At 36.1% G+C, this 25,260-nt stretch overlaps 3 protein-coding genes and 1 long non-coding RNA gene across 10 annotated transcripts; 3 read left to right on the top strand and 1 right to left on the bottom strand.

Annotated features, from left to right (window-relative positions):
* The first annotated feature begins 348 nt into the window (after positions 1 to 348).
* Positions 349 to 2,636, top strand: LOC140990315 (protein NUCLEAR FUSION DEFECTIVE 4-like). 2 transcript variants are annotated; one of them, XM_073459936.1, is made up of 3 exons: positions 349 to 784; positions 989 to 1,908; positions 2,038 to 2,255. In XM_073459936.1, the coding sequence occupies exons 1-3, from the start codon at positions 476 to 478 to the stop codon at positions 2,054 to 2,056; spliced, it is 1,248 nt and encodes a 415-aa protein (XP_073316037.1). In that variant the 5' UTR covers positions 349 to 475; the 3' UTR covers positions 2,057 to 2,255. The 2 variants fall into 2 exon arrangements, with proteins under 2 accessions (XP_073316037.1, XP_073316035.1); XM_073459934.1 differs by having other exon boundaries at positions 350 to 784; positions 2,069 to 2,636.
* Positions 2,637 to 5,789: 3,153 nt separating this feature from the next.
* LOC140989541 (coatomer subunit beta-1-like) lies at positions 5,790 to 11,804 on the top strand. Its single transcript, XM_073458776.1, has 6 exons — positions 5,790 to 5,960; positions 6,334 to 8,393; positions 8,804 to 9,313; positions 10,243 to 10,328; positions 10,621 to 10,826; positions 11,559 to 11,804. The coding sequence occupies exons 2-5, from the start codon at positions 6,345 to 6,347 to the stop codon at positions 10,823 to 10,825; spliced, it is 2,850 nt and encodes a 949-aa protein (XP_073314877.1). The 5' UTR covers positions 5,790 to 5,960; positions 6,334 to 6,344; the 3' UTR covers position 10,826; positions 11,559 to 11,804.
* On the bottom strand, positions 11,246 to 11,627 carry LOC140989542 (uncharacterized). Its single transcript, XR_012177506.1, has 2 exons — positions 11,506 to 11,627; positions 11,246 to 11,461 (listed from the first exon to the last, which is right to left on the bottom strand). It is a non-coding gene; the product is annotated as an uncharacterized lncRNA (long non-coding RNA).
* An 835-nt stretch (positions 11,805 to 12,639) lies between the features above and the next one.
* Positions 12,640 to 24,782, top strand: LOC140989591 (uncharacterized). 6 transcript variants are annotated; one of them, XR_012177517.1, is made up of 11 exons: positions 12,640 to 12,778; positions 12,914 to 13,037; positions 13,976 to 14,521; positions 14,630 to 20,233; positions 21,143 to 21,923; positions 22,019 to 22,701; positions 23,174 to 23,309; positions 23,403 to 23,484; positions 23,596 to 23,713; positions 23,882 to 23,928; positions 24,525 to 24,782. XR_012177517.1 is itself a non-coding variant. In XM_073458861.1 (9 exons), the coding sequence occupies exons 1-8, from the start codon at positions 12,987 to 12,989 to the stop codon at positions 23,696 to 23,698; spliced, it is 7,986 nt and encodes a 2,661-aa protein (XP_073314962.1). In that variant the 5' UTR covers positions 12,669 to 12,986; the 3' UTR covers positions 23,699 to 23,713; positions 24,525 to 24,782. The 6 variants fall into 6 exon arrangements, 1 of the variants encoding a protein (XP_073314962.1); XR_012177519.1 differs by having other exon boundaries at positions 12,669 to 13,037; positions 13,976 to 14,138; positions 14,235 to 14,521; XR_012177518.1 differs by having other exon boundaries at positions 12,669 to 13,037; positions 23,843 to 23,928.
* Positions 24,783 to 25,260: the final 478 nt, after the last annotated feature.

Genomic DNA, 25,260 nt, shown 5'->3' on the forward strand with positions numbered 1-25,260 from the left:
ATCAAAAGAATTAGTTAGAGCTTCATCAAAATTCTAAATTTAAATTCGTTTTGCGTAGTAATTTTACACGAAGCATGTCATTTTACTTTTTTTATAATTTTTGTTTAAAAAAATATATATTATTTTATTAGGATATATTATTTATATGTTAATGAGTAGATAAAATTTATTGAGATAATTTGATTTTTTTATTAAACATAAAAATATATATATACAAAAATTTTTAATAAATTCGCACAAATAACATTTACTAACAAATATTATAAATGATAAAAAAAATTTGATTCTCACAAATAACTAACTAGTAAGTATGAGTTGCTATCTTTAATAATAAATATGGGATATATTATATATTTTTTATTTACCCCCGACGAAGTACGAACCATCCCCATCGTCAGAGGCGAGCATGCTATTACCAATTTAATCAGAGTCTACGAGGTCTGGACCGCCGCGAGTGAAACGATTTCGAAGTCTAATGGCGGGGCAATCTCGGAAGTGGATGATCCTGGTGGCGACGATATGGATTCAGGCGTTTACGGGTACGAATTTCGATTTCTCGGCTTACTCTTCGGAGATGAAGATGAAGCTCGGGGTACCGCAGGTGCAGCTGAACTACCTCGCCACGGCATCTGACCTCGGAAAGGCGTTGGGGTGGTCGTCGGGACTGGCTCTCAATAATCTGCCGCTGTGGACGGTGATGTTTACGGCGGCGAGCATGGGGTTGGTCGGGTACGGCGTGCAGTGGTTGGTGGTAAACGGTACGGTCGCGCCGCCGTATTTCGTGGTTAGGTTTCTGCCAGTCCCTTGAAAACGTGTTGCGTGTCTGATTGGCTTACACAAATTAATTCTTACTTCTCCTAAATAAATTAAATTGAATAAAAAATATCTTATTACATAAAAAAATTAAGATAATATTAACTATTTATTGTTTTTTGTTTATCCGTTAAATTTACACATGAAACACAGTCATTTTTATTTTCTGTTGCAGGTACTTTTACTTTGCTTATTGGCTGGATGCAGCATCTGTTGGTTTAATACTGTCTGCTTTGTTCTGTGCGTAAGGAATTTCCCATCCAATCGTCCACTTGCTGTGTCTCTCATGGTGAGCTTCAATGGCTTAAGTGCAGCCTTATACAACCTTGCTGCAAAGTCATTTAGCCCTTCATCAACTTCGGTGTACCTTCTTCTTAATGCATTGCTTCCCCTTGTCACATCGATTGTAGCACTTATCCCGATTCTTAGACAACCCCCTGTGGTTACTCTCCCCCCTGATGCCATTAAACGTGAGCAAGTTACGTTCCTCCTGTTAAATTTTTTAGCGGTCATCACCGGCCTATACCTTCTTTTCCTCCATCCGTCGAACATGTTCATGGCTTGTTTACTTTTCGCTGGCGCCATATTTCTTCTCGTCCTCCCCTTAGGTATCCCTGGTATCATCTATGCCCGAGAGTGGTTCAACGAAGCTATTTACACGAGTTTCTTTCTTCACGGATTTACCCTTGTTGACGTGGAGGATCTTGAACTACACAAGCAGCTCCTTAGTCGAGAGAATAGTTCGGTAAATTGTATGATCTCTTCCCCTGATGTTGATGGATCAATGAATGAAATGCCGAGACAGAACATGAGGACTACCGAAGGTTGTTCTTGTGACATCATTATCAAGAAAGATCGACTCGTGATGCTCGGAGAAGAGCATAAAGCAAAAATGCTCACCCGCAGGTTGGATTTTTGGTTGTACTTTGTAGCATATTTTTGTGGGGGAACCATTGGTTTGGTGTACAGCAATAATCTTGGGCAGATAGCACAGTCACTAGGCCACAGTTCATTCAATTCAAGACTCATCACTATATATTCCTCTTTTTCATTCTTTGGCCGTCTGCTTTCAGCTGCTCCGGACTTCATGCGACCGTAAGTAAATATAATTTCATGACTTTGATAACCATGCAAATCTTATGTCGCAATGTATTCTCTCTTCACCGTATTTCTACTAAGTTTCTACCAATTAAAACTCAACGCTCTCATTGTTGATACATTTAGGACTGTTGATACAAAATGAACACATTTACAGGAAGGCGTGCTTTGCAAGAACCGGATGGCTTACTGTTGCACTCTTGCCTACTCCAATCGCCTTTGTTTTGCTTGCAGTAGCTGGCAGTGATATGATGGCAGTTCAAGTTGGCACAGCCTTAATCGGGTTCAGCTCCGGATTCATCTTTGCAGCCGCAGTTTCGATAACATCCGAGCTATTTGGGCCCAACAGTGTTGGTGTAAACCACAACATTCTTATCGCAAACATCCCCATCGGTTCACTTGTTTATGGCTTTCTTGCTGCCATTGTTTATGACATGAATGGTACAACCACCACGGGACTATTGGGTGATCCAATAGTGTGCATGGGCAAAAAATGTTATTTCTATACTTTTGTGTGGTGGGGATGCATTTCTGTTCTAGGACTAGCATCCAGTTTACTGTTGTTTTTAAGAACCAGACCTCTTTATCTCGAGTTAGAAAGGAACCTCACATCACCGACGTTAAATTAGAATTGGCAGCGCTGTTCTATACTGTAAAGAGAATGATTAAGCTTAAATATAGTACACACTGAATCTGTATCGAGTCAAGTGTTCTTTCTTTTGTTCTTTCCTTTTCCATTTCCCGTCTAAGTCCAGTTCATGCCTTCATTGCAATTTATTGAAATCGCAGTCTTTGTTGGTTGTCGGAAGTTATCCACAAATGGCATGAAAGAAATCAATATAATCTGAGATTGCTCCTTTAATCACTGCCAATTATTGGGTCCATGCAGAGCCCGGAAACGTCTGGGCGAATCCCCTTGAAAATATTGATTCAGTAGTAAGAGCCACATGATATATACTGGTGTAAACAAGCAATTGTACATTGTCTTGTGTGTTTCTTCAACACATTTTCCACCAATTTATAGGTACCAGCTAGTTTTAAAAGTTAAATCATTTGATCTTTATATGTATATAGATTTGTATGTAGGCTTGTAAAATTTTAAAAATGTATCATCGTATTAATCTGTAACACACACACATATATATATTCATGTGAAAATAATATTATTTATCACTCTGTGAATATAATTTTTTTATAAAAAATTATATTTTACAAATTAATTAAAAATACTAAAAAGAATTAAAAAACAATTTTTAGTCAAAAAGTTAATAAAAAATTAATTTTATTTATTAAAAATTCACTATTACTTTCAATTTTATCATCAAATACAATTTTATGATTTTCTTATATCTAGTGCAATAATTTTATTAAAAAATGCGTAATTATAAATTTATAAACTTTTTAAAATTTCAAAATTAGAAGCCATGAAATAAAAAATAAAATATAATTTTTAAACAGTAAAATAAACAAATTATTTTATCAATTAGATCATAACTATTGTTTAAGAATTATAACTTAAAATCTCAATTTTTATTTTATTTTTTTTATCGTACTTATTGTGAGATTATTCAGTTATTAAAAATTAAATGATATTATTTTTTGGATAATCTTTTTATTATTACTGAATAGTATATTTATTTGTATAAATTATTAATTAAAAATCAATAAATCAATTCTAAAATTCAAATCTTCGTATGATATTAAAATAAAAAAATTATTAAATGAACAATCAGTCAAAAAATGAAAAATCTAAAAGGAAAAAATATATATGTAGAGATATATTTTGAAAATCAAATAGAGCAGTATAGATAGATGAGAGAAGATGATAAGATAAGAGAGAGAGAAAGAAATAACATGCGAGTTGGAGGTAGGTCTCTTTTGAGACGGTCTTACGAATTTTTATTTGTGAGACGGGTCAACTCTATCGATATTCACAATAAAAAGTAATAATCTTAGCATAAAAAGTAATATTTTTCATGGATGACCCAAATAAGAGATCCGTCTCACAAAATACGACATGTGAGACCGTCTCACATAAGTTTTTGCCTTTTTAATAATCTATCCAAATTTTTGGGTTGAACCAAAGACAGTTTTTGACAATTTATAGTTGTACATTGGGTTTTAATATTTGTTTGTTAATGAATTTTATGAAGTTAAAAATCCATTGAAATATTTAATACATCTAGTCTTTTATAGACTTTTTAAAAGTCAATGTTGAATATCACTTTATTTTTTAAGACTCTATGAAGTCAATTTCGAACATCACTAGATTTTTACAAAATATTCAAAAATCTTAATCGAATACTTCTAGACTTTTAAAATCTACAAAATCATTAAATTTCATAACATTGAGTACGCTCACTTTGTAAATAGATATATGCCCATTCATGTATATTTTTGTTTAATATTTTTATATATTTTTTTGTAATTTTTTAAATAAAATTATATAGATTTCGTACCTAATTATAACATATTATTAATTTTTTGAATTTATAATTAATAGACATAAATAACATATCCGGTTTGAAATAATTTTTTAAATTTTGTATCAATAAATAAATTTACTTATTTAAAACTTAAATCATTTAATTCTTACATATATATGTGTGTGTGTGTGTGTGTGTGTGTGGGTTTGTATGTAAGTTTGTTAATTTTTAAAAATGCATCAGTGTATTGATATGTGACCTTGTGTTTGAATTGGAAATATATATATGAGTAAGTCTCTTTTGATATGGTCTCACATATATTTTTTAAATTTTGTGTTTGTAAATAAATTTACTTTTTAAAAAATTGAATTATTTAATCCTCATATGTATGTGTGTATATGTGGGTTTGTATGTAAGTTTGTAAATTTTTAAAAATGCATCAATGTATTAATATGAGTAGATATACTGTGAGATGGTCTCACATATCTTTTCTGTGAGATAGTCTCACATGAATCAACTTTACTCATGTTGACAATAAAAAACGACATAAAAAGTAAANTGAAAAGAATATTATTTGCAATTGTGTGAATATAATTTTTTTACATAAAAATATGATATTTTACATATTAATTGAAAACACTGAAAAAGTTAAGATTTTTAGTCACAAAGTTAATAAAAAGTTTTTAATTTTATTTATTAAATGATATACGTTATAATATTGTAAGTCAATAAACAATAGGAATTACATTGGATAAATATCATTTATTTCATACATTTTTTTATTTAATGGAAGATTTATATTACTAAAAATCGACTAAAATATTTATTTTTCGAAAATAAAGATTTTTTTAAAAAACAATTAAAAGAAGGGGCATTTTTTCATCCATCATTGTACTTTTAATCGGACTTGACTACCTGCCCTCCTCATTCTATCAATTTTTAAATTATCTTTTTATTAATTTGTTTTTTTGGGTAAAAGTTAATAAATTTTCGGATTGAATACATCCAACTTTATTATTATTTTTAATTTCATCAAATAATACTAAATAATTAACACAAAATTATTTTCAATTTAAAAGAATTGTTCGGTTTAAAAGAGAAGTTTTGTATAGATTTTTTTCTACTTGAGAAGATTTGTAAGAAGGATAATTATGCAATTAAATATTTTGATGTCCTCAAATATAGTTATTCTAAGAGTTTCACCCTTAATAATATATATATATATATATAGTTTTGATATGCTGTACATTTACCGTGCACACTTATGTGAGCACCGATGATGTGTCACTCAACTATTGGATGTGATGAAATATAAAAAAATTGTGCATCCAATAGGTGTGTGACATCTCATCGGTGCTCGCATAAGTGTGCACGGTAGGTGTGCAACATATCAAAACTCTATACATATATATATATTATATATATACATATATAATTGCTTGAAATAAATATGTAAAAGTTTTACAAAATATTTGTGCACAGTTGCTTCATCGATTCTTACTCGTTTGCAATTACGCTACATCATCTACACAGCTACACTTGCACAGATCTGGTATCACATTCAGAATCTCTCCCTCCGATTACTTCCCCGAGGTGTTCGATCCAGTTATTCTCTTCTTTCAGGTAACAATCATTATTCTCGGGATTACAATTTTCTGCGTCCGGATCCGAATGTTATCTTTGGTGTGCGAATTTACTTTGATTCTATCTTTTATGATCATCGGCATTAGCTATCGAAAGTTGAGATAATGATGATAACTCGTAGGAATTTTACGATTTTGTCTTTGAAATCTGCATATTTATCCTGGATCTAATCGCGAGCTGCGATTTAACTTGTTTTTTTTATTTACTTTTTTTCTGTGATGATCGACTGTTGGAAATATTTTTTACGTGGTGCATTGGGTTCGTGTTTTTTTTTTTTGGAATTTTATTTTCATATTTGTTAAATTTAGTGCAAGGATATAGTGATTTGTGAACTTGATTTCTGGTGAAATAGGGCACGAAGAAATGGAGAAATCGTGCTCCTTGCTAGTCCACTTTGAGAAGGGGGCATCCGCCCTTGCCAATGAGATAAAGGAAGCTCTGGAAAGTAGCGACGTGCCTGCGAAAATTGACGCAATGAAAAAAGCTATAATGTTGTTACTTAACGGTGAATCCCTACCTCAGCTGTTTATCACAATTGTTCGATATGTTCTGCCTTCTGATGACCACACTGTCCAGAAACTCTTACTGTTTTATTTGGAAATTATTGAGAAAACTGATGCGAAGGGCCAAGTTTTACCGGAGATGATATTGATTTGTCAGAATTTGAGGAATAATCTTCAGCACCCGAATGAGTACATCCGTGGTGTGACACTGAGGTTCCTTTGTAGGTTGAGTGAGGTTGAGATTTTTGAGCCTTTGATTCCTTCCATTCTTTCCAATTTGGAGCATCGTCACCCTTATGTCAGGCGAAATGCAATCCTCGCAATCATGTCAATTTACAAACTTCCTCATTGTGAGCATCTTCTGGTCGATGCACCTGAGATGATAGAGAAGGTTCTATCATCAGATCAAGACCCTTCAGCTAAGCGGAATGCATTCTTAATGCTTTACAATTGTGCACAGGATCAAGCAATTAAATATCTTTTGACAAATGCTGATAGAGTGTCCGAGTGGGGGGAGCTACTACAGATGGTTGTCTTGGAGTTAATTCGGAAAGTTTGCAGAACAAATAAGGCAGAGAAAGGGAAGTATATAAAAATCATTATATCGCTATTGAATGCGCCTTCAGCTGCAGTTATGTATGAATGTGCTGGCACTCTTGTATCTTTATCATCGGCCCCATCAGCCATTAGGGCCGCAGCTAATACTTACTGTCAGCTTCTTATGTCTCAGAGTGACAACAATGTAAAGCTGATTGTGCTCGATCGACTGAACGAGTTGAAGTCGTCCCACAGAGACATTATGGTTGATATGATAATGGATATCCTCAGGGTATTATCGAGTCCAAACCTTGATATTCAAAGAAAGACACTTGACATTGTTCTTGAGTTGATCACACCCAGAAACGTGAATGAGGTAGTCCTTACTCTGAAAAAGGAAGTCATGAAGACTCAGGGAGGGGAACTTGAAAAGGGTGTTGAGTACCGTCAAATGCTCATTCAAGCTATACATTCTTGTGCGATAAAGTTCCCTGAAGTGGCCAGCACAGTTGTTCACCTGTTGATGGATTTCTTGGGAGATAGCAATGTTGCCTCTGCCATGGACGTTATTGTATTTGTGAGGGAAATAATTGAGACCAATTCAAAGTTAAGGGTATCAATCGTGACGAGATTGCTCGACACCTTCTACCAGATACGAGCTGCAAGAGTCTTCTCTTGTGCTCTTTGGATTATTGGAGAATATTGTCTGTCTCTATCTGAAGTCGAGAGTGGCATTACAACAATAAAGCAATGCCTTGGAGATCTACCTTTTTTCTCGGTTTCCGAAGAAAGTGAAGCTGCAGATGGCTCTTCCAAGAAGTCTCCACAGGCGAACTCGATTATTGCCTCGTCTAAAAGGCCAGCTATTCTTGCTGATGGAACTTATGCCACTCAAAGTGCCGCCTCTGAAACTGTGTTCTCTCCACCCACTGTGGTGCAGGGGTCGCCATCTGCTGTAAACCTTAGAGCCCTTCTTCTAACAGGTGACTTTTTCCTTGGGGCAGTTGTTTGTTGCACATTAACAAAGCTCATTTTGAGGTTGGAAGAGGTTCAATCGTCAAAAACCGAAGTGAATAAAACTTCAAGTACTGCCTTATTAATAATGGTCTCAATGCTTCAGCTTGGGCAATCTTCAGTTCTTCCTCACCCAATGGATAATGATTCATATGACAGAATCTGTGTTTGTATAAAATTGCTCTGTAATACCGATGATGAGATGAGGGAGATTTGGTTGAAATCATGCCGTGAGAGCTTTGTAAATATGCTCTCCGACAAACAACTGCATGAGACTGAGGAAATCAAAGCAAAGTCTCAAATTTCTATTTCACAACCAGATGATCTTATTGACTTCTACTACTTGAAAAGCCGTAAGGTAACATATAAATATCGATGTCAGTTTTTTTATATTCTTGCTTTGAACACCGGTACCGTATTTCCTTGTGTTTGTTAATATTGTGTTTTGTCGTTTAATTTCTTCGAGGATGGGTTTTTTTATTAGTTTTGTTCGCAAAATCCTTTCAGAACTGAGCAATTGTCTATTCCCACGTAAAACTCTTAAATTTTTATAAGAAGTTACAAAGTATTGTATTTTAGTATTATCGTCGTCCCTGAGGAACGACAATGAATCCTGTGAGCTTTGTAATTAGAATGTTTATTTATGAATCCTTTTATGGAGTATTTATTCTTCGATGGAATGTCATTGTATAGCAATAAAGGTGTTGAATTCTGTCTCTTCTCTTGGCTGGTGTCTTATCTAGTACATGCTTTTAATATGTATTCCAGGGCATGAGCCTATTGGAGCTGGAAGATGAGGTCCAAGATGACCTGAAACGTGCTACTGGTGAATTCACGAAGGATGGAAATGATTCGAACAAGCTGAATCGCATTCTTCAACTTACTGGATTTAGTGACCCTGTATATGCTGAAGCATATGTGACAGTTCATCAATATGATATCGTCTTGGATGTTACAATTATCAATAGAACTAAGGAAACCCTCCAGAACCTATGTTTGGAGCTAGCAACAATGGGTGATCTTAAACTCGTTGAACGTCCTCAGAATTACACACTTGCTCCTGAATCTAGCAAACAAATAAAAGCCAACATCAAGGTTTCTTCTACTGAGACTGGAGTAATTTTTGGGAACATAGTTTACGAGACTTCAAATGTGCTTGAGCGAAATGTAATTGTCCTCAATGACATCCACATTGACATCATGGACTACATTTCTCCAGCAGTTTGCAGTGAAGCTGCTTTTCGAACCATGTGGGCAGAATTTGAGTGGGAAAACAAGGTAGAATGCAATCAGCTTTATCTTTATTAATTTATCCAGCTCCTTAATTTCCATATGAATGGAATTTGCGTTATTTTCAATTTTCAGGTAAGTTTAAGCAACCCTATGATGATCTCAGGGACATAGAACCCAATATTTCAGTTGTCAAAGTTATTTTATCATTCTAGCTGTGTGAATCTTTGTTGCTTGCACCATATAAGAAACCTTTTTAACATGCTATAAAAGCTCTCATGGATGATTGGAGAATTGCGCAGGCAGTGTCTTGTAATTTTAGTTGTAAAAAATGGCATGTAATACTCGCTAGAAATTGCAAGGCGCGGTAATCTGAAAAACAATTATCTGAAGAAACAGGTCTGTGGGCCAAGTAGTATGTTTTGTCATATTGGTAGTTGGTAGCAAGCTAGGCAGTTACTTTTCATGTTCTTTATATTGCACATGTTGATTCCTCGAATTTGTAGAAATTTTTACGTGATTAATTTGTCTCACTTTGTGTTCGCACAAGCAATCTTTTAGCCTTTTCAAGGTTAATAGAAGTACGTGATTCTCTTTTTAATTCTTTATATTAAATATGTTTTTTAATCATAATTCTTTATATTAAATATGTTGATTCCTTGAATTTATAGAAATTTTTACGCTATTAATTTGTCTCACTTCGTGTCTGCACAAACAATCTTTTAACCTTTTCAAGGTAAGATTGGGTATGAAACATTTGGTTAAGGACAATGAGACCCGTTCATGCCATGATCATAATTTTACTGGCACAGTTCAGATTCTGGTTCCCCGCCATTTTTTAGTTGATCCTGTTTGGCTAAACTCACATGATTATTCTCCTGCACTTACGCGTCCTCTTTAATTAAATTTTACACCAGTTATCTGCTTGCTATTACTTGGTTAACTTTTATCCCTGTATGTAACACACCTCATCGCAGGTTGCTGTCAACACTACAATTCAAGATGAGAAAGAATTCCTAGACCATATCATCAACTCTACCAACATGAAATGTCTGACAGCTCCGTAAGTCACTCGTGTTTTCCATTTTTGACTTGTTCTCCATTTTGTGTGGGTTTTTAGGGGCAGGGGGGATATTTTGTGTGTGGAGAATGATAGGTTGTGATTTCTCCATATGCTTTTTTATTCCTGACTCAAAAGGATTCTTTTCTTTCTTTTTGAAATGAAACAAGAGTATCATAACACTGACTCGCATTTTAACAATTAAAATTCCTAATGTGTACCTCTCTCTTTAAATGATTCTTTGTTGCATCTATGTGGCTTTGACAAGTAATCTGGTAAGATTTTATTTTTCTAGGTCTGCTTTGGAAGGTGGATGTGGATTCCTGGCTGCTAACTTGTATGCAAAGAGTGTCTTTGGAGAGGATGCTCTGGTGAATGTGAGCATTGAAAAGCAAGGAGATGGTAAGCTGAGCGGATATATTAGAATAAGGAGCAAAACCCAAGGAATAGCCCTAAGCTTGGGTGACAAGATCACTCTCAAGCAAAAAGGAAGCAGCTGAGGTAAATGAATATAAAGCTGTTATTTCAACCAGCAGATATTTATTGCCTGTTTGTATTTTGATCGAGCTAGTTGTTTGAAAATGCTAGCTCTAGTTTTGGCCATCATAGTGAAAGTTGAAAAAAAAGGGTTGTGCATAGCATCATCAGTCATAGTGACTTTCCCCACAAGTCTAAAAATTATTCACACACAAATTTTGTTGCGCCTGAGATTATTTGCTTTGTTAACTAGTTTTTGTTCGCTTTATTTCGCTTGTGTGTAGCTGACAAATGGCTTGGTTAAAGCTTCATTTTCTCCGAGATCGAGCTTCTAGAGCTAGTTGAGCAATTTGAATTCGAATAGTGCTTACTTTTTATGCTATTTGATCATGATGATATCGTATGTTGTTTCATAAATGGCATAGTTCGACAATTTTTTAAAAAAAAACTTGGAACGACATTTTAAGCCATTTCGAACTTGTGGAAAAATTCTGATCTTTCCAAGCCCAAGCAACTTAATACAACTACGGGTGAAATCCACAAATGGTTACCCAACTGAGTTCATGTAAGCGCTCTTCTGGCTCAACAGGCTCTTGGACACTCGTTTTCTGTCATAGTGAATCCTTGAGATTCGATCCTCGCTTTTGCCTGTTATATTTCTTGACCCATGAAGATCGTAGCCAAGCTAAGCTAAGCATAACACTGCGATGTAATTCTCTTGTTGATCTTGTCCCTTCGTTTCCGTATGTTTTGCAGGTCTCTGTTCTCCAGTGGAAGATCTTGTCATCTTGGAGCAATGATAAAGGATATTCCCTCGGATGCGTTATTGTTTCCTAAATATTTTTTTAGTTTGATTTCTTGGAAGTTAGACAATAGAATGTTATTTAATTTTGGATTAAATTTTGTATGGTAACTTTAGAACATTGTTTCTGTTCATTCTCTTTTGGAGCGACTGCATTCAAGTATCTTAAAACATCATATTATTTGTTCATTTGAATTGAATGAGTGAATGTTGAGCTTTGTCTCCAATTCTTTCCCAACCAAATCCAATCTACTACGTTGCCCATTTCATTTCAAATTTTTTGTACATGGCAAATATTATACGATTAACATCTGAGTTTAGAATATTAACTTATTTCATTGATTGGAGTCCATTAACGATGATTGTAGTTTTGTAATATTCAAATTATTAATACATAACCTTGATGATTTAAAAAAATATATAATACATATATCCTTCTTCGACTATTTTTTAAAATCAATCCAAGTAATCAAATTTTGAAATTAATATGGGGCAGTGATAATTATAATTGTGTGATTATATGGTTCGTTATTTAATAAAAAAAATTATTTGGATTTTAATCAATTTTTTAAAATTATTTTGATGTATATTATGAAATAGGGATAATGTTTCAGTTTGATGGTCATGATTNAAAAATTATTATTATAGATATATGACATTTAATCATGACCATCAAACTAAAACATTAATTCAAAATAAAATTATTGGATAAAATTATTTAGAAAAACGACAAAATGTTGAACCTTTTTAAATTAATCTCTTCATTTATTTTTTATTTTATTCTTTGTATGAGCATGCATTTGATCGAGCAATATTAACATTGAATTTATATATATATATAACCATCGAATTAAAAATTATTTTAAAATTTATTAATCAATTTAATTTTTTCTATGAAATATTGAATTTGTGATATAATTAAAAATTATAAGTGACAAATAATGCAATTATTTATAAATTTAAAATATCAGGATGTGGAGTAATAATCTGTGGGACTCAATTAACACATGGGCCGGTCATGTGCCTCAATTAGGCCCAAACTAGTATGGCACAGTTTCCTTTTCTCCAACTTGTTCGGTGAGTTGATCGCTGTGGTATTCTCAAGTCTACCATTGCTTAACGTCCAAGAGTTTTTGGCAATTCGACCCACCGACCCAACTGACAATTCGGTTTTGTATGGATTTATTTTTATGTATAATTACGATTTAGTTGTTTATAATTCTGAAATTGACACCAAATTCTGTGTAATTTGTTACAGTAGTTAGGAATTTATATCTTGATTTTTTCTATTTTCTGGGGAATTTTAAAGTGGAGATCGATTTTAGTTTAATGGTGATGGGGGAGCTGTTGAGACTGTGAAACAGTGGATTGAATCGGATTGGATGGACAAGAATAAGAGCCGTACCGATCTGCTTGCCGCTGGCCGTAAAAGGGTACTATTTTCCTCGTTATAGTTGTCAAAGAGATGGTTTTTTCCCCTTTTCTTTTCTTTTTTCGTTCTATTTGGTTTAAAGGCGCATGCAAGATTTTTAACTAAACTTGTGCTGGATGAAGAAATGTAAATGCCATTTGGTATATTGTTGCGCTTCAATAAATTCTTTTATTATTTTTAATTGACTTTGTTTTTAAAGATTGTGTGGTCTGCATATGCTGGAATTGTTGGTTTTGTTTTCTTAGTTGAAAATTCAGAGGAAATTGACGCTTCTTATTCGTGGTTTTGTTCTTGAAACAAATCAGTTTTGTTTCTTCATACAGTAGTTAGGAAACTAAAGATGCAAACTAACTAACGTGCATCCGACATTTTCCCTCTGCAAATACACGGTGGAGCGAGATTCTAAGGTTGGAGAGCAAAATCATTCATGTAATTTGTTGGTTTTTTGAGTCGTGCTTGCCGAAATTATTATCTTGTGCATTTTAAATTGGAAATTTTGTGAGGCTAGTAGTTAAAATATCTACAGCAGCTTTGCATGAAGTTTTAAAGTCAATGTTCATGTAGACAGTTGATAGACGTACCATTAGAAGCTGTTCTTCTAGTGGAATCTTTGTCAAAGATTTCTTGTTTTTTTTCTTACAGTTCATTCTTGTAGAGTACAGGTATGCACAAGTTAAAATTAGAATTGAATGTTGCATAGTCGAAAGAGCTGGACCTGTATATTGTAGACTTTATGCTTTTAATGGCAACTGTTGGGGCATTTCATGTGTAGAAATGTAGGTCCACTATCTTAAACTGTGAAGTCTCTAATTTAGTAATTTACTTGTTAGGGCAGGCTATGTCACTGATGATGGATATTTTCTGAGTCAAATGATTATTATCTTTAGGAAGTTGTCTGTCATATGCACTTCGATTTGATGTGCAAAATCTTTTTGTCAGCTTGATAATTTCAGGCAGAAGAAGGATAATAAAGGGAGCAATAGTAAGTCTACAGGTAAAGCTACTAAAGCTGGTAAATCTGCACATGATGTAAGTCTCGACGCTGCCCCTGAAGCTGCGGTAACTCCTCGAAATGTCGAAGATGGAGAAAAATCTAATCACGGCACCCAAGGCACTAGTGCTTTGTCGGACTCAGATGTAGATGCTAGAGGGAATTTAGTGGCAAATGATACCATTACTTCCACTGATGAACTTTCAGGAGAGGCTGTTATTCTTGACAAAGCTTCCCCCACAAAGACTGCTGAGATTCAATCTGAAGATTCTGTAAATATTACCAGGTTGAATCAAAGTGCTGGTGATGCATGTGATATTGATTCTGAGATACTACAGACAGGCAGATCTTCTTCTTTGGTTCCTGAGGATGCAAAATATTTTGTGTCACGTTGTCCAAACGTAGTTGCTCCAATAGAAAACTCTCCAGATTCCGGAATACCTATGCCCACCGATTTTACTTCTCAACTGGAGAGACCTCATGCGGAAGAGCAGGTAACAGTTGTAGGTTTGTTCCTTCACTATCGATACTGGCTTCCTTTGCAATTGTCATTGATTTGTTTGTTAAGTTACTTAAAATTTGTGTGGGTATGCGTAATGCAGGAAGTTAGCTGTTCCAGTGAAAATCAAATTGATGGAGGCATGGCAGCGCAGATTGAAGGAGATAGTGGTATTTCTCCAAATGAGTTTGCTGAGAATGCAGAGAAGGCAATACAGCTCATTGAGCCTGACAGTGCTTCATTAACTGTTGTTTCTAACAATGATGCAGAAGAATCTCAGCAGGGGGATTACCATTCAGTTGGCGCTCATCAGTTAACTGAGTCAATGATAGTGTCAACTGTGAGGTCTGAGGTGAGTGGTCTCATGGGGGAGGATGTATCATCTGGTTTGTCAGATAAGAAGGAAAAAGAAATGTTTGATGTATCGGGTGTTTATGGTGGTGACCAAGGCACTCAGGTGAACCCTGAGGTTATTGAAGAAAGATGTCTTGATTCCAAAAATTATGGTACTGCCATATCAAGAGGATGCACCGTAGTGGATTTATCATCTGGACTAGATGGTGGTTTGATCAAACTTTCCCAGCTTGCAGAAATATTACAGATCCTTGATGAAGATGATTTCAAGTTCTTGTTCATGTCAATGTCTCGTGAGAAATTCAGAGATGCCAGCAATACTGCAGTTCATGACACTGTTGAGAGGCTCAAAGAAGAATTATATGTGGCAAGTTTTGTCAGAGATGCATTTCATTTACAGCTTTCCGAGCACCAGAAATCAGTTGATCAAGACTTTGTGTCTAATGCTTTGCTCACTGAAATCCAAGGAAAGAATGAAATCCTGGAGGAAGGAATTGGGAAATGTAGGGAAGAAATGCTGCATGTTGTTTCTGAAAGAGAAGAACTGCAGAAGAATCTTTATGTTTCAAATGCTGAGGTTGAGGCTGTTTCGGCGAAAGCTAATGAGCTGCAAGGTAAACTTGAAATGTCACAAAAGGACATGTCCAGCCTGTCTTCGGAGCTGGTTGATTGCAGGAATTTAATCGCATCCTTGCAGGCTGAAACTGAAAGATATAATGGGGAGCTCGAAATGATGAACAAGGGGACAAAGAAACTATTGGAAGATAAAGAAAATATATTGCTTGAGAAAAATAATATGATTGGACAATTAGCTGAGTGCAAAGCTTCTTTAGAGTCGATGCAATTGCAAAACGACAAATTAGCAGAGAATGAGGCTTCGCTGAGAGATGACATGAGGCAGCTTTACGAGGAAAAGGATTATTTAGTGTCTGAAAAAAATACTTTGCTTGCTGACCTGATAGAGCACAAGAGAACGTTGGAATCTCTTGAAGCTGAAAACAGACGTTCGCATGAGACCTTCATCTCATTATCAGAAGAGAGAATGAAGTTAGAAGAGGAAAGAGAGTTAGCGGTCCTCCAGAATGTGAATTTGTCGAAAGAATTGACCGAATGCAATGATTTGATGGTGACTCTTCAAGCGGAGATCTCCAATCTACATTGGAATCTCACATCCATTACAGAGGACAAGAACAAGTATGAGGAAGAGAGAGAAAGTATCTTGAGTCAGTATGAAAAACAATGGCATGAGCTTATGGAGATCAAAGTTTTAGAAGCTGGTCTTAAATCAGAATGCAGTAAGGCTGTGGATGACCTGAAAAAGGCAAGAATTCAAATTAATAATCTCGGTGAAGAAAATGAAACTCTTAAAACTAATATGGAGTTTCACAAGTCCAATACAAGAGATTTTGAACGAGCAAGAGGATTTGAAGAAGTTGCAAATGACAGCATCAGAAGTGAAGTTCTGCCAATGAAGAAGTCCAGGTCTGTGTGGCATCTTGACAAATCATCTATGGAGCATATGAAGTTGAATTTTTATGATGACTCATATGGCTTCACGGCACTGAAAAAGCGCTTGGAGGATGCTGCAGCTGTTTTGCAAAATCTTGAGAAGGCAATTGAAGGCATGCACTTGCATGCGGCATCCTTGAGTAGGTCTAATGATAAAGTTGTTGCGCCTGGAGTTTCAAAGCTTATCCAAGCTTTTGAGTCAAAGAATCCGATTGACGACCATCCAGTGGAACCTGCTTCATCTGCAGATCAAGAGACTGAAGATCCATACAAGATGACAAAAAATGTAGTACAAACTCTGGGAGCATTGATTAAGGAATTAGTTCTGGATGCCGAGAATGCCACTGAAGTCTTTGTTGGAGTAAGGAAGAGTAAACTACATGCTGTCACAAATCTCATGAGCAACTATGATTATCTGAGAAAGCACACTGATCTGGTGGAAGAATCAATAATAGAACATAAGATTGTATTTGAAGTTATGAGAGAGCATACGTGTCATGCTTTTGCAAAAGAGAGTGATCTTCTCATTCAACGTGATGCCTTGCAGAAGCAAGAACTGATTTTGAAATTGGAGAATAGTCGGCTTCGGGAAAAGCTAAATGACTTCCAAACCAAAACTAGTGACTTACAGAACAAGTTGGACGAGATGTACAGAGATTCAGATGATATCACTGCTTCTATTTCCCATGAAATTAAAATTTTCCAGACAGAATTGGTCGACAGGGAAACAATTCTTGAAGAAGAGTGGAAATCTGTTATTGCTCAAGTTCTTCTGGCAGCTGGTGAGCTTGATTCTACCATCAAGACTTTTGACTCTGCTTCAGTAGCAGCCGCGAATAGTGAATCTAGTGTTGTTAGTCGCATTTCAACTTCTGCTTTTGGTGCCATCAAAGTGATCAAAGATTTGAATGTACAACTTGAAGCTGCTGAAAGAGACAGTCAAGTGGCATCAAATGCCTATGATGATCTTCTTGAGAAATGGAGTCATTTGCAGGGGAAATACGAGATGGCTATAATTACCTTGCACAGACTTCATAGTGATCTCAGTGAACTTGTTAGCAGTGAAACAGAGAAAAATATGAAAGATGATAAAAGTCTAGATATCTTACATCCAGAAGCGTTCAGTGTTCTCTTGGACCAATTTAAAAGGTTTCTTGGTGAGAGATTGCAACTTGAGTCTGCTAACAAACAACTTAACTCAGAGTTGATGACTGGTGCTAGAGTAATTGATGCACTTGAGAAAAAATGCGATAAATTGAATACCTTAATAGATTTGGTTGAAGATGTTGAACAATCTGTGGTGCCCGAGGGGACAAAAAATTATGCAGATGAACCTACCGCACGCCTAGAGACTATGATATGCTTACTTGTTCAAAAATACAAAGAAGCTGAGCAGAGTTTTAGCTTTTCCTCGTCTCTACAGGGACAAGTGGACGACTTAAACTTTACTCTGGTGCAGTATGAAAATGAAAATCTTGTTTTCAAGCAGAGTTTGAGGAGTGCTGAGGATCATATAGTTGCTCTTAATTCTAAAGTACAAGAGATGGTTGCTGAGCTTGAACAGTCGGAGCATCGGGTGTCATCCCTAAGAGAGAAGCTTGGTATAGCTGTTACAAAGGGGAAAGGTCTAATTTTGCAACGAGACAGTCTGAAGCAATCCTTATCTGAGACGTCCAAAGAACTAGATAAATGCTCGCAGGAGTTGTTGACTAAAGATAACGTTCTTCATGACCTCGAAACAAAATTAAAGCTCTACTCTGAGGCTGGTGAGCGGATGGAAGCTCTGGAATCTGAACTCTCATACATCCGTAACTCTTCTACGGCTCTAAGAGAATCATTTCTTCTTAAAGATTCTGTCCTTCAGAGAATTGAGGAGATTCTAGAAGATCTTGAGCTACCGGAGCACTTTCATGCAAGAGATATCATTGAGAAGATAGATTGGTTAGCTAAGTCAGTTACTGGGAATGCTACTCATCTTGGCGAATGGGATCAGAGAAGTTCAGTGGGAGGAGGTTCATATTCCGATACTGGATTTGTTGGCGCAGATGGGTTGAAGGATGAGATACAGCTAAATTTAAATTCTGGTGATGACTTAAGAAGAAGATATGAAGAATTGCAAAGCAAGTTTTATGATTTGGCTGAGCAAAATGAGATGCTTGAACAATCATTAATGCTGAGAAACAACCTCGTGCTGCGATGGGAAGAAGTTTTCGACCGGATAGATATGCCTTCTCAAATGCGGTCCATGGAACTAGAGGATAAGATTCAGTGGTTTGAAAGGGTATTAGCGGAGGCTCAGAGTCGGTGTAATTCACTCCAAGAGAAGATTGATAACTTGGAGAGTCACTGTGGATCCTTGACAGCTGATATGCAAGATTCACATGGAAGAATATCTGAACTTGATGCAGCGTTCCAGCAAACTTGCAGAGAGAGAGAAATTTTATCAAGAGACTTGGAGTTATTGTGTCAAGAAAATACTGAAACTTCAAAGAAGACATTTGATCTTGAGATGAAAAACGGAAATCTTCAAAATGAAGTTAGTATGTTGCAAGGTCAGAAGCTACATATAGAAAAAGAAATTCATCGCATTGAGAGTATGATGAACAGAATGCAAGATTTGGTTAAGAATGCTCTCCGGGATTCTAATTCTGAGGATCTGGCTGATGGTCAGGAAGAAATCAAATCTTTCGAAGAACTTTTAAGTAAACTTGTAGAAAAACATATAATTATATTATCTGGGAATCCTGTTAACTCGGAAAATATTGATGTTCATGTCACTGAAAAAGGTGAGGTGTCTCAAATTTCAAGGAATCCTGATGACGAGGAAGTAGCGATTCTGAGCAAAAAGCTGGAAGATTTAATGGGTGAATTTGACTGCCTGAAGGATGAGAAAGATAGCTATGTGCTGAAAAATCAGTCTTTAGTCCAGGAGGTTGAGGAACTGCAAAGTAACAAGAATGAATTGCGAGAACTACTTAATCAAGAGGAACACAAGTCAGCTTCTCTCAGAGAGAAATTAAATGTTGCGGTTAGGAAAGGAAAGTCCTTGGTGCAGCAGCGAGATGGTATGAAGCAAGTGATTGAAGAGCTAAATACTGAGGTCGAACACCTCAGGTCTGAGATCAGTCATGATGAAAGCACAATTTCTGAGTATGTGGCAAGGATCAATGAGCTTTCCACTCTGCAGGAAAGAGTGCATGTTCTGGAATCTGAAAATACATCCCTCATGTGTCGTCTGGCAGAAGCTGAGCGCTGTTTGCAGGTGAAAGAGGGTACCTTGAACAGTGTTTTGGATGCATTGGGTGATGTCGATATTGGTCTGGCTATAAATTCCGGGAATCCGATTGAGAAGCTGAAGGAAATAGAGACTAATTTCCATGATATGCGTACGTCTTTAAACTTTGCGGAACAAGAATCAAGAAAATCAAAAAGAGCTGCTGAACTTCTGCTTGCGGAGTTGAATGAAGTTCAAGAACGAAGTGATGTCCTTCAGGAGGAGCTTTCAAAAGCTGCTGGTGAACTTTCAAAAATTTTCAAGGAAAAGGAATCAGCTGAAGGTGCCAAATACGAAGCTCTTGCCGGAGTTGAAAAGTTATCTTCTCTCGTAGAGGAGAAGGAAAGGCAGTTGTCTGAACTTATGGTGCTTAGCTCTGGAGTGGATCAATTGAGAGAGGGCCTTTTTGCCTTCGAAAGTGGACTGGGTGATGTTCTTTCCAAAGATCGGGAAGTCTTGCACAATATGGCAAACATCATGAAATCTGTGTTTGAATCCGGCAATACTTTTGATTTGAGTGCTCTATTTCCTTCCACAAATGGCATGAATTCAAATGAATCAGAAAACAAGGTAAAGGGGTTTTCGGGGGACAATTGTTTTTATAAATTGTTATCACATTCTCCTATTGCTTTATGTTATTGTCATAAAAAAAACCTTACATTCTTTTTCTATTACCAACTAAGATGCTCCATATCGAGGTCAAATTCTTTTACCAAAAAAGGAAAAAAGAACGAACGAAGTTTGACATGACGACACTTCTAATTTTATTCCACAATTTGCTTTGTGACAGTGTGACAAAATAATGATAAAATAGGGAAATAATGATGCAAATTGCAATTTCTTGAAATTGTAAATCTGTAAAATTATAAGTTTCCGAGTTTTGTATAATTCATTAGGCTTCAGGAAAGTGTTGTTTCTTCTCTTTGTTGACTAAAGATTTTGAGAAGAAAACAACCTGGTGTCACGTTTTCAGATTTTCACGGTGGTGTTGGTGTAGGAGGGGAGAGAGGATGAGAGATGAGCTTCAACACTGAAGTAAATAAATGGAAGTGGCATAGAACTTTAATTGTTCTTCAAGAGATGATGTTTGTTTCATGTGGGATTTGTTTGTTAGCCAGACTAGAACATGGAAAAGAAAATACACGAAAATTCTTTGGCGAAAACCTGATGTATTTTTCCATATTTGCCCCCCAAAATGGAGCCGTAGGTCAGTCTGGAAGTGGAAAATAATTAAAACCGTTCCTGAAAATACACCAAAGCTTCTAGTGGTGCAAGCTAACGTTTCTTACTGATGTTGATTAATTTAAGTCCTTGTTGCCGTGGCATCGGAGTTAAGTCAACTGTATAGCTATGCGATTATATCTTTTGTAGCTCGTTGAGTGTTACCATTTTCCATTACGATTCGAAATGATTTTTCTGTTGTGGAGCCATTCTTCCTTGGTGCATAAGATGCCTGAGCATAATTTTATTGTCGTGCAGAGTTTGTTGACAGAAATTGGTTCTCTCAATGAGCAACTTCATAAACATTCGCTCATGTTGCATGAAGAAATCTGCTATCTGTCTGAAGTGATGAGGGGCATCCACAGAGAATTTTTTTCTCAAAAGGAGTTGAATGAGTCTATCAGGAGAGATGTTAAGCAGTTGGAATCAACGGCCATAGAGAGCCAGTCAGAAATACATCATCTGCATGAAAATGTTTCCTTGCTTTCTGAGGCTTGTGTTGGTGCAATATTTGAAATTGAAAGGTGGAAAGACCTTGTGGATGGGAATTGTTCGGCATCAAGAGATGCCGAAAGGAACTTGAAGTCTCGGATTTTTGTTGGAGGGTATGGTAGCACTGATGACATTCACCTCTACACCACAGAAGGCATCAGGAGCACACGTGACAAACTTTTATTGGCTGTGAGGGATTGCACGAGCATGCAAACTGAATTGAACGAAGTTGGCCAGAGGGAGATGAAGAATACGATTGTGAATTTGCAGAAAGAGCTTCAGGAGAAGGATATTCAAAGAGAGAAAATATGTAAGGAGCTTGTTAACCAGATAAAGGAAGCTGAAACTAATGCCAAAAATTATTTGCATGATCTTCAGCAAGCAAGGGCTCAGCTCCATGATTTACAAAGGCAAGTTGATGCAAAGGAAGATGATTGTAAGGTACTGGAACAGAGATTGAAGAAACTACAAGATCAGGAAACTAACTGCTTGGATTTGCAGAAGAAACTTAACTCGCTGACTGATGCCCTGGCTGCAAAAGAACAAGGTCTGTTGTGTGGCTTATTTGCTTTGTATTTTTTAAAGATTCTTATGTCCTTGCAGAGGAATTTCTTATCATTAAAATTCATTATTGTCTTGCAGAAACTGAGGCATTGATGCAAGCACTTGATGAAGAGGAGTCACAAATGGAAGACCTTGTAAACAAGATTGGAGAACTGGAAAATGAATTGAAACAAAAGAACCAAGATTTGGAGAATCTTGAAGCTTCTCGCACAAAAACATTGAAGAAGCTTTCTGTTACTGTGAGCAAGTTTGACGAACTTCATTCTCTTTCTGAAAATCTCCTATCTGAGGTTGAGAATCTGCAGTCCCAATTGCAAGAGCGAGATGGAGAAATCTCATTTCTTAGACAAGAGGTTACTAGGTGCACAAATGATGCTCTAAATGTTACCCAGACGAGCAAGAAGAATTCTGATGAAATTCATGATTTGCTAACATGGCTAGACACATTGATTTCTCCAGAAAAGTCACATGATGGAGCATCTGATGATATAAAAAGTTACCAGGTTAACGAGTACAAAAAGGTGTTAAGGACGCAGATTATGGCTTTGATATCGGAATTAGAAAATCTTCGTTTAATGGCCAAGAATAGTGACGTTCTATTGCAAGAAGAGAGGAGTAAAGTTGAAGAATTGGCCGAAAAAAAACGATATCTTGAGAATTCTTTACGTAATAAAGAATCTGAAATAGTCATGCTCCAAGGCACTGGAGATTCTGCAAGGCCCATGAGAACGACTTCAGAGATAGTTGAAGTTGAACCAATTGTACGTTGTTTACTTATTAAAGTGCTTTGTTTTGGTCCTACTGCTCAACTGTCTTCTCTTGATAAGCATCACAAGTTACCAAAAATTGGGTTGTTTTCATGTAGTCAGATTGTTTGTGATATTCCCATTGCACTTGAATACAAGGCTGTTAGGATACCATCAATATCTAGGTGTTGTGCACATGTTTTGGCATTTAGATTAGTGAGTGACCAAGTTTTTGGGTGACTATGATATTAAGTTTTTTTTCCTTACCAATTAACTGAAGGTTTGATTTTGTGGTTTCCCTAGTCTAACTCTGTGAATTTTGCAAGTCATCAGCAGGAATGAGATGGTCTGAAAAACATAATTTGATGTACCCTTAGTTTCCATAGATCTAATAATAACTTAGATGATATCTACTTTTTTTGCCTTTTTTATATCGCTAATCAGATGTTCTATTATTTGAATTGATTTCTACTGCTTGTCAACACAGACAAACAAACGAGCCTCTCCAAGGACCATTGCACCTCAAGTTCGGAGTTTGCGGAAAACCAATAATGATCAAGTTGCCATAGCAATAGATGTGAATCACAGTGATGACAGGTTAGAGTTGGATGATGATGATAAAGGTGAATGGCCTCACTTTGTAAATCGATTTATGTTTTTCTGCAAGTTCAACTACTTGCAACAATTAATAGATTTTTTGTCTCTTTCAATTTCAGCTCATGGTTTCAAGTCACTCACTACGTCAAAAATTGTCCCTCGGTTCACAAGACCAGTATCAGACATGATTGATGGCTTGTGGTATGCATGAATATCTTTTATTTTCTTGAAGATGCACACACACATGTGTTTTGTGAAATTCATAGCCTCCGGCCCTCCTTCCTATATCATCAATTCTATGAACTTTGCAAGGGTGTCGTGCGATCGGGCCCTAATGCGGCGACCAGCTCTGCGGCTTGGTATCATAATCTATTGGGCTGTGTTGCATGCTCTACTTGCAAATTTTGTAGCCTGAGAAAACAAACGATTGGTTAGTGTTCTCACCCTTACGTCCTCCACCATTGCCTCACATACATTTTCTATGCTTTAGCATAATCCCATATAGTTTTTCAGCTATATTAAATATGTTTGTTCTGACTGCATGTCTGTGAATAATTAGCTGCGGAATAAGAATACTGTTCTTTTTATTAATCGTCAGCATGCTCTCTTGGATTTGAAGTTAGAAGATTTAAACTTCACAGGCTGGTAAATCCTGCTACATTCTTGACCTTTTTATCTTGATGTTGCGATTGAAAGATGGAATATGTGGGTTCTGAAAAAGACTTGTTTCCTTGATAATCTATTTTGTTTTTATTTCTATCACAGACCATTTTGGGGTTGTCTTGAGGTATTCTGTATCCCGCCATCGAGTCAGCATCTTCCAAAATCTGAAACCGTACAAAGTCATATTTTTCACTTGCTGTGATATTTCTTGACATGCACGGAAGATTATTCTAATTGGATAAAACTGTTGATTAACTGTCCACGTTATTGAAATAAACGATTTTTTATCAACTTTCTTCTGAGATTTGTAGAAGTGGCAGCCAATGAAAACCATTTATGTTAAAGGAATCAGCCTTTTGCGGTGGGGTGAGGACGGATGAGATCGTTCCGAGGGTTGTGGGGGTGGTGTGAATTTCCACTGTTTTAACTATACACGAGCATTTCTATTTACAGGGTAAACCCTTTAAAGGTTTACTCCGTGCAGTGTTTATGAACCTCGAAACCAAGTTTCATATCTAATATGGAGACTGTGAACCATGATTGCACTGATGGTTTTGCCTCTTCTTTTCATTTTGCAGGTCTTCGATACAGGATAGGCCGGGCAGTAGGCCATAACTTGGCCCTTAGATATGTTGGTAAATTTATACATGTAGTCATCGAGTTCGCCATCTAAATGGTTGATTCATTCATTATTTGTAAACCAAGGAACTGCGATTTCTTTTTTATCATTACAAATCACAGGTTCTGGGTTTCAATCAATAAGGACAAAAAGAAATTATAGAGATACAGAAATGAAGTTACTAGATGAATGCAGTGCGAATAAATTTTTTACTCTAGATATGGGTGTAATCACCAGTATTATTAGTTGGGAAAGGAGATCTTGTCCATTTGCAATGTTTTGATGATCATCTTTTCCGTTTGTTCTTGTGCAGATGTTTTGGTAATATGTTTTTGTTACTCAACCTTTTTTAGTGATTAAGGTTGCGACTGGTTGGTTGTCTTTTATAGCTATTCATCTCAATATTTTTCAAGACAATGTGAACTTGTCTTTTTTTTTTGGAATCGAAGATTCTGTTCGAGCATAAAAGCCAAATTAATCTTCTTCCAAAAAAACAGAACAAACCGAGTATAAACGTACAATACAAAAATGAAATTGTTAATTATGGACTTAAAATGGACAAAACGCTAAAACGTCGAAATAGAACTCTGAATTCATTTTTTGAATCTGTCCATAAAATTTTATGTATCAAAATTATTGTATAAGATACACTGACAATAAAGATATGGAAACTAGCCGTCCAACGGTGTCATTTT

The sequence above is a fragment of the Primulina huaijiensis genome, chromosome 12 (genome assembly GCF_012295235.1).
Source record: "Primulina huaijiensis isolate GDHJ02 chromosome 12, ASM1229523v2, whole genome shotgun sequence".
NCBI lineage: Eukaryota > Viridiplantae > Streptophyta > Magnoliopsida > Lamiales > Gesneriaceae > Primulina > Primulina huaijiensis.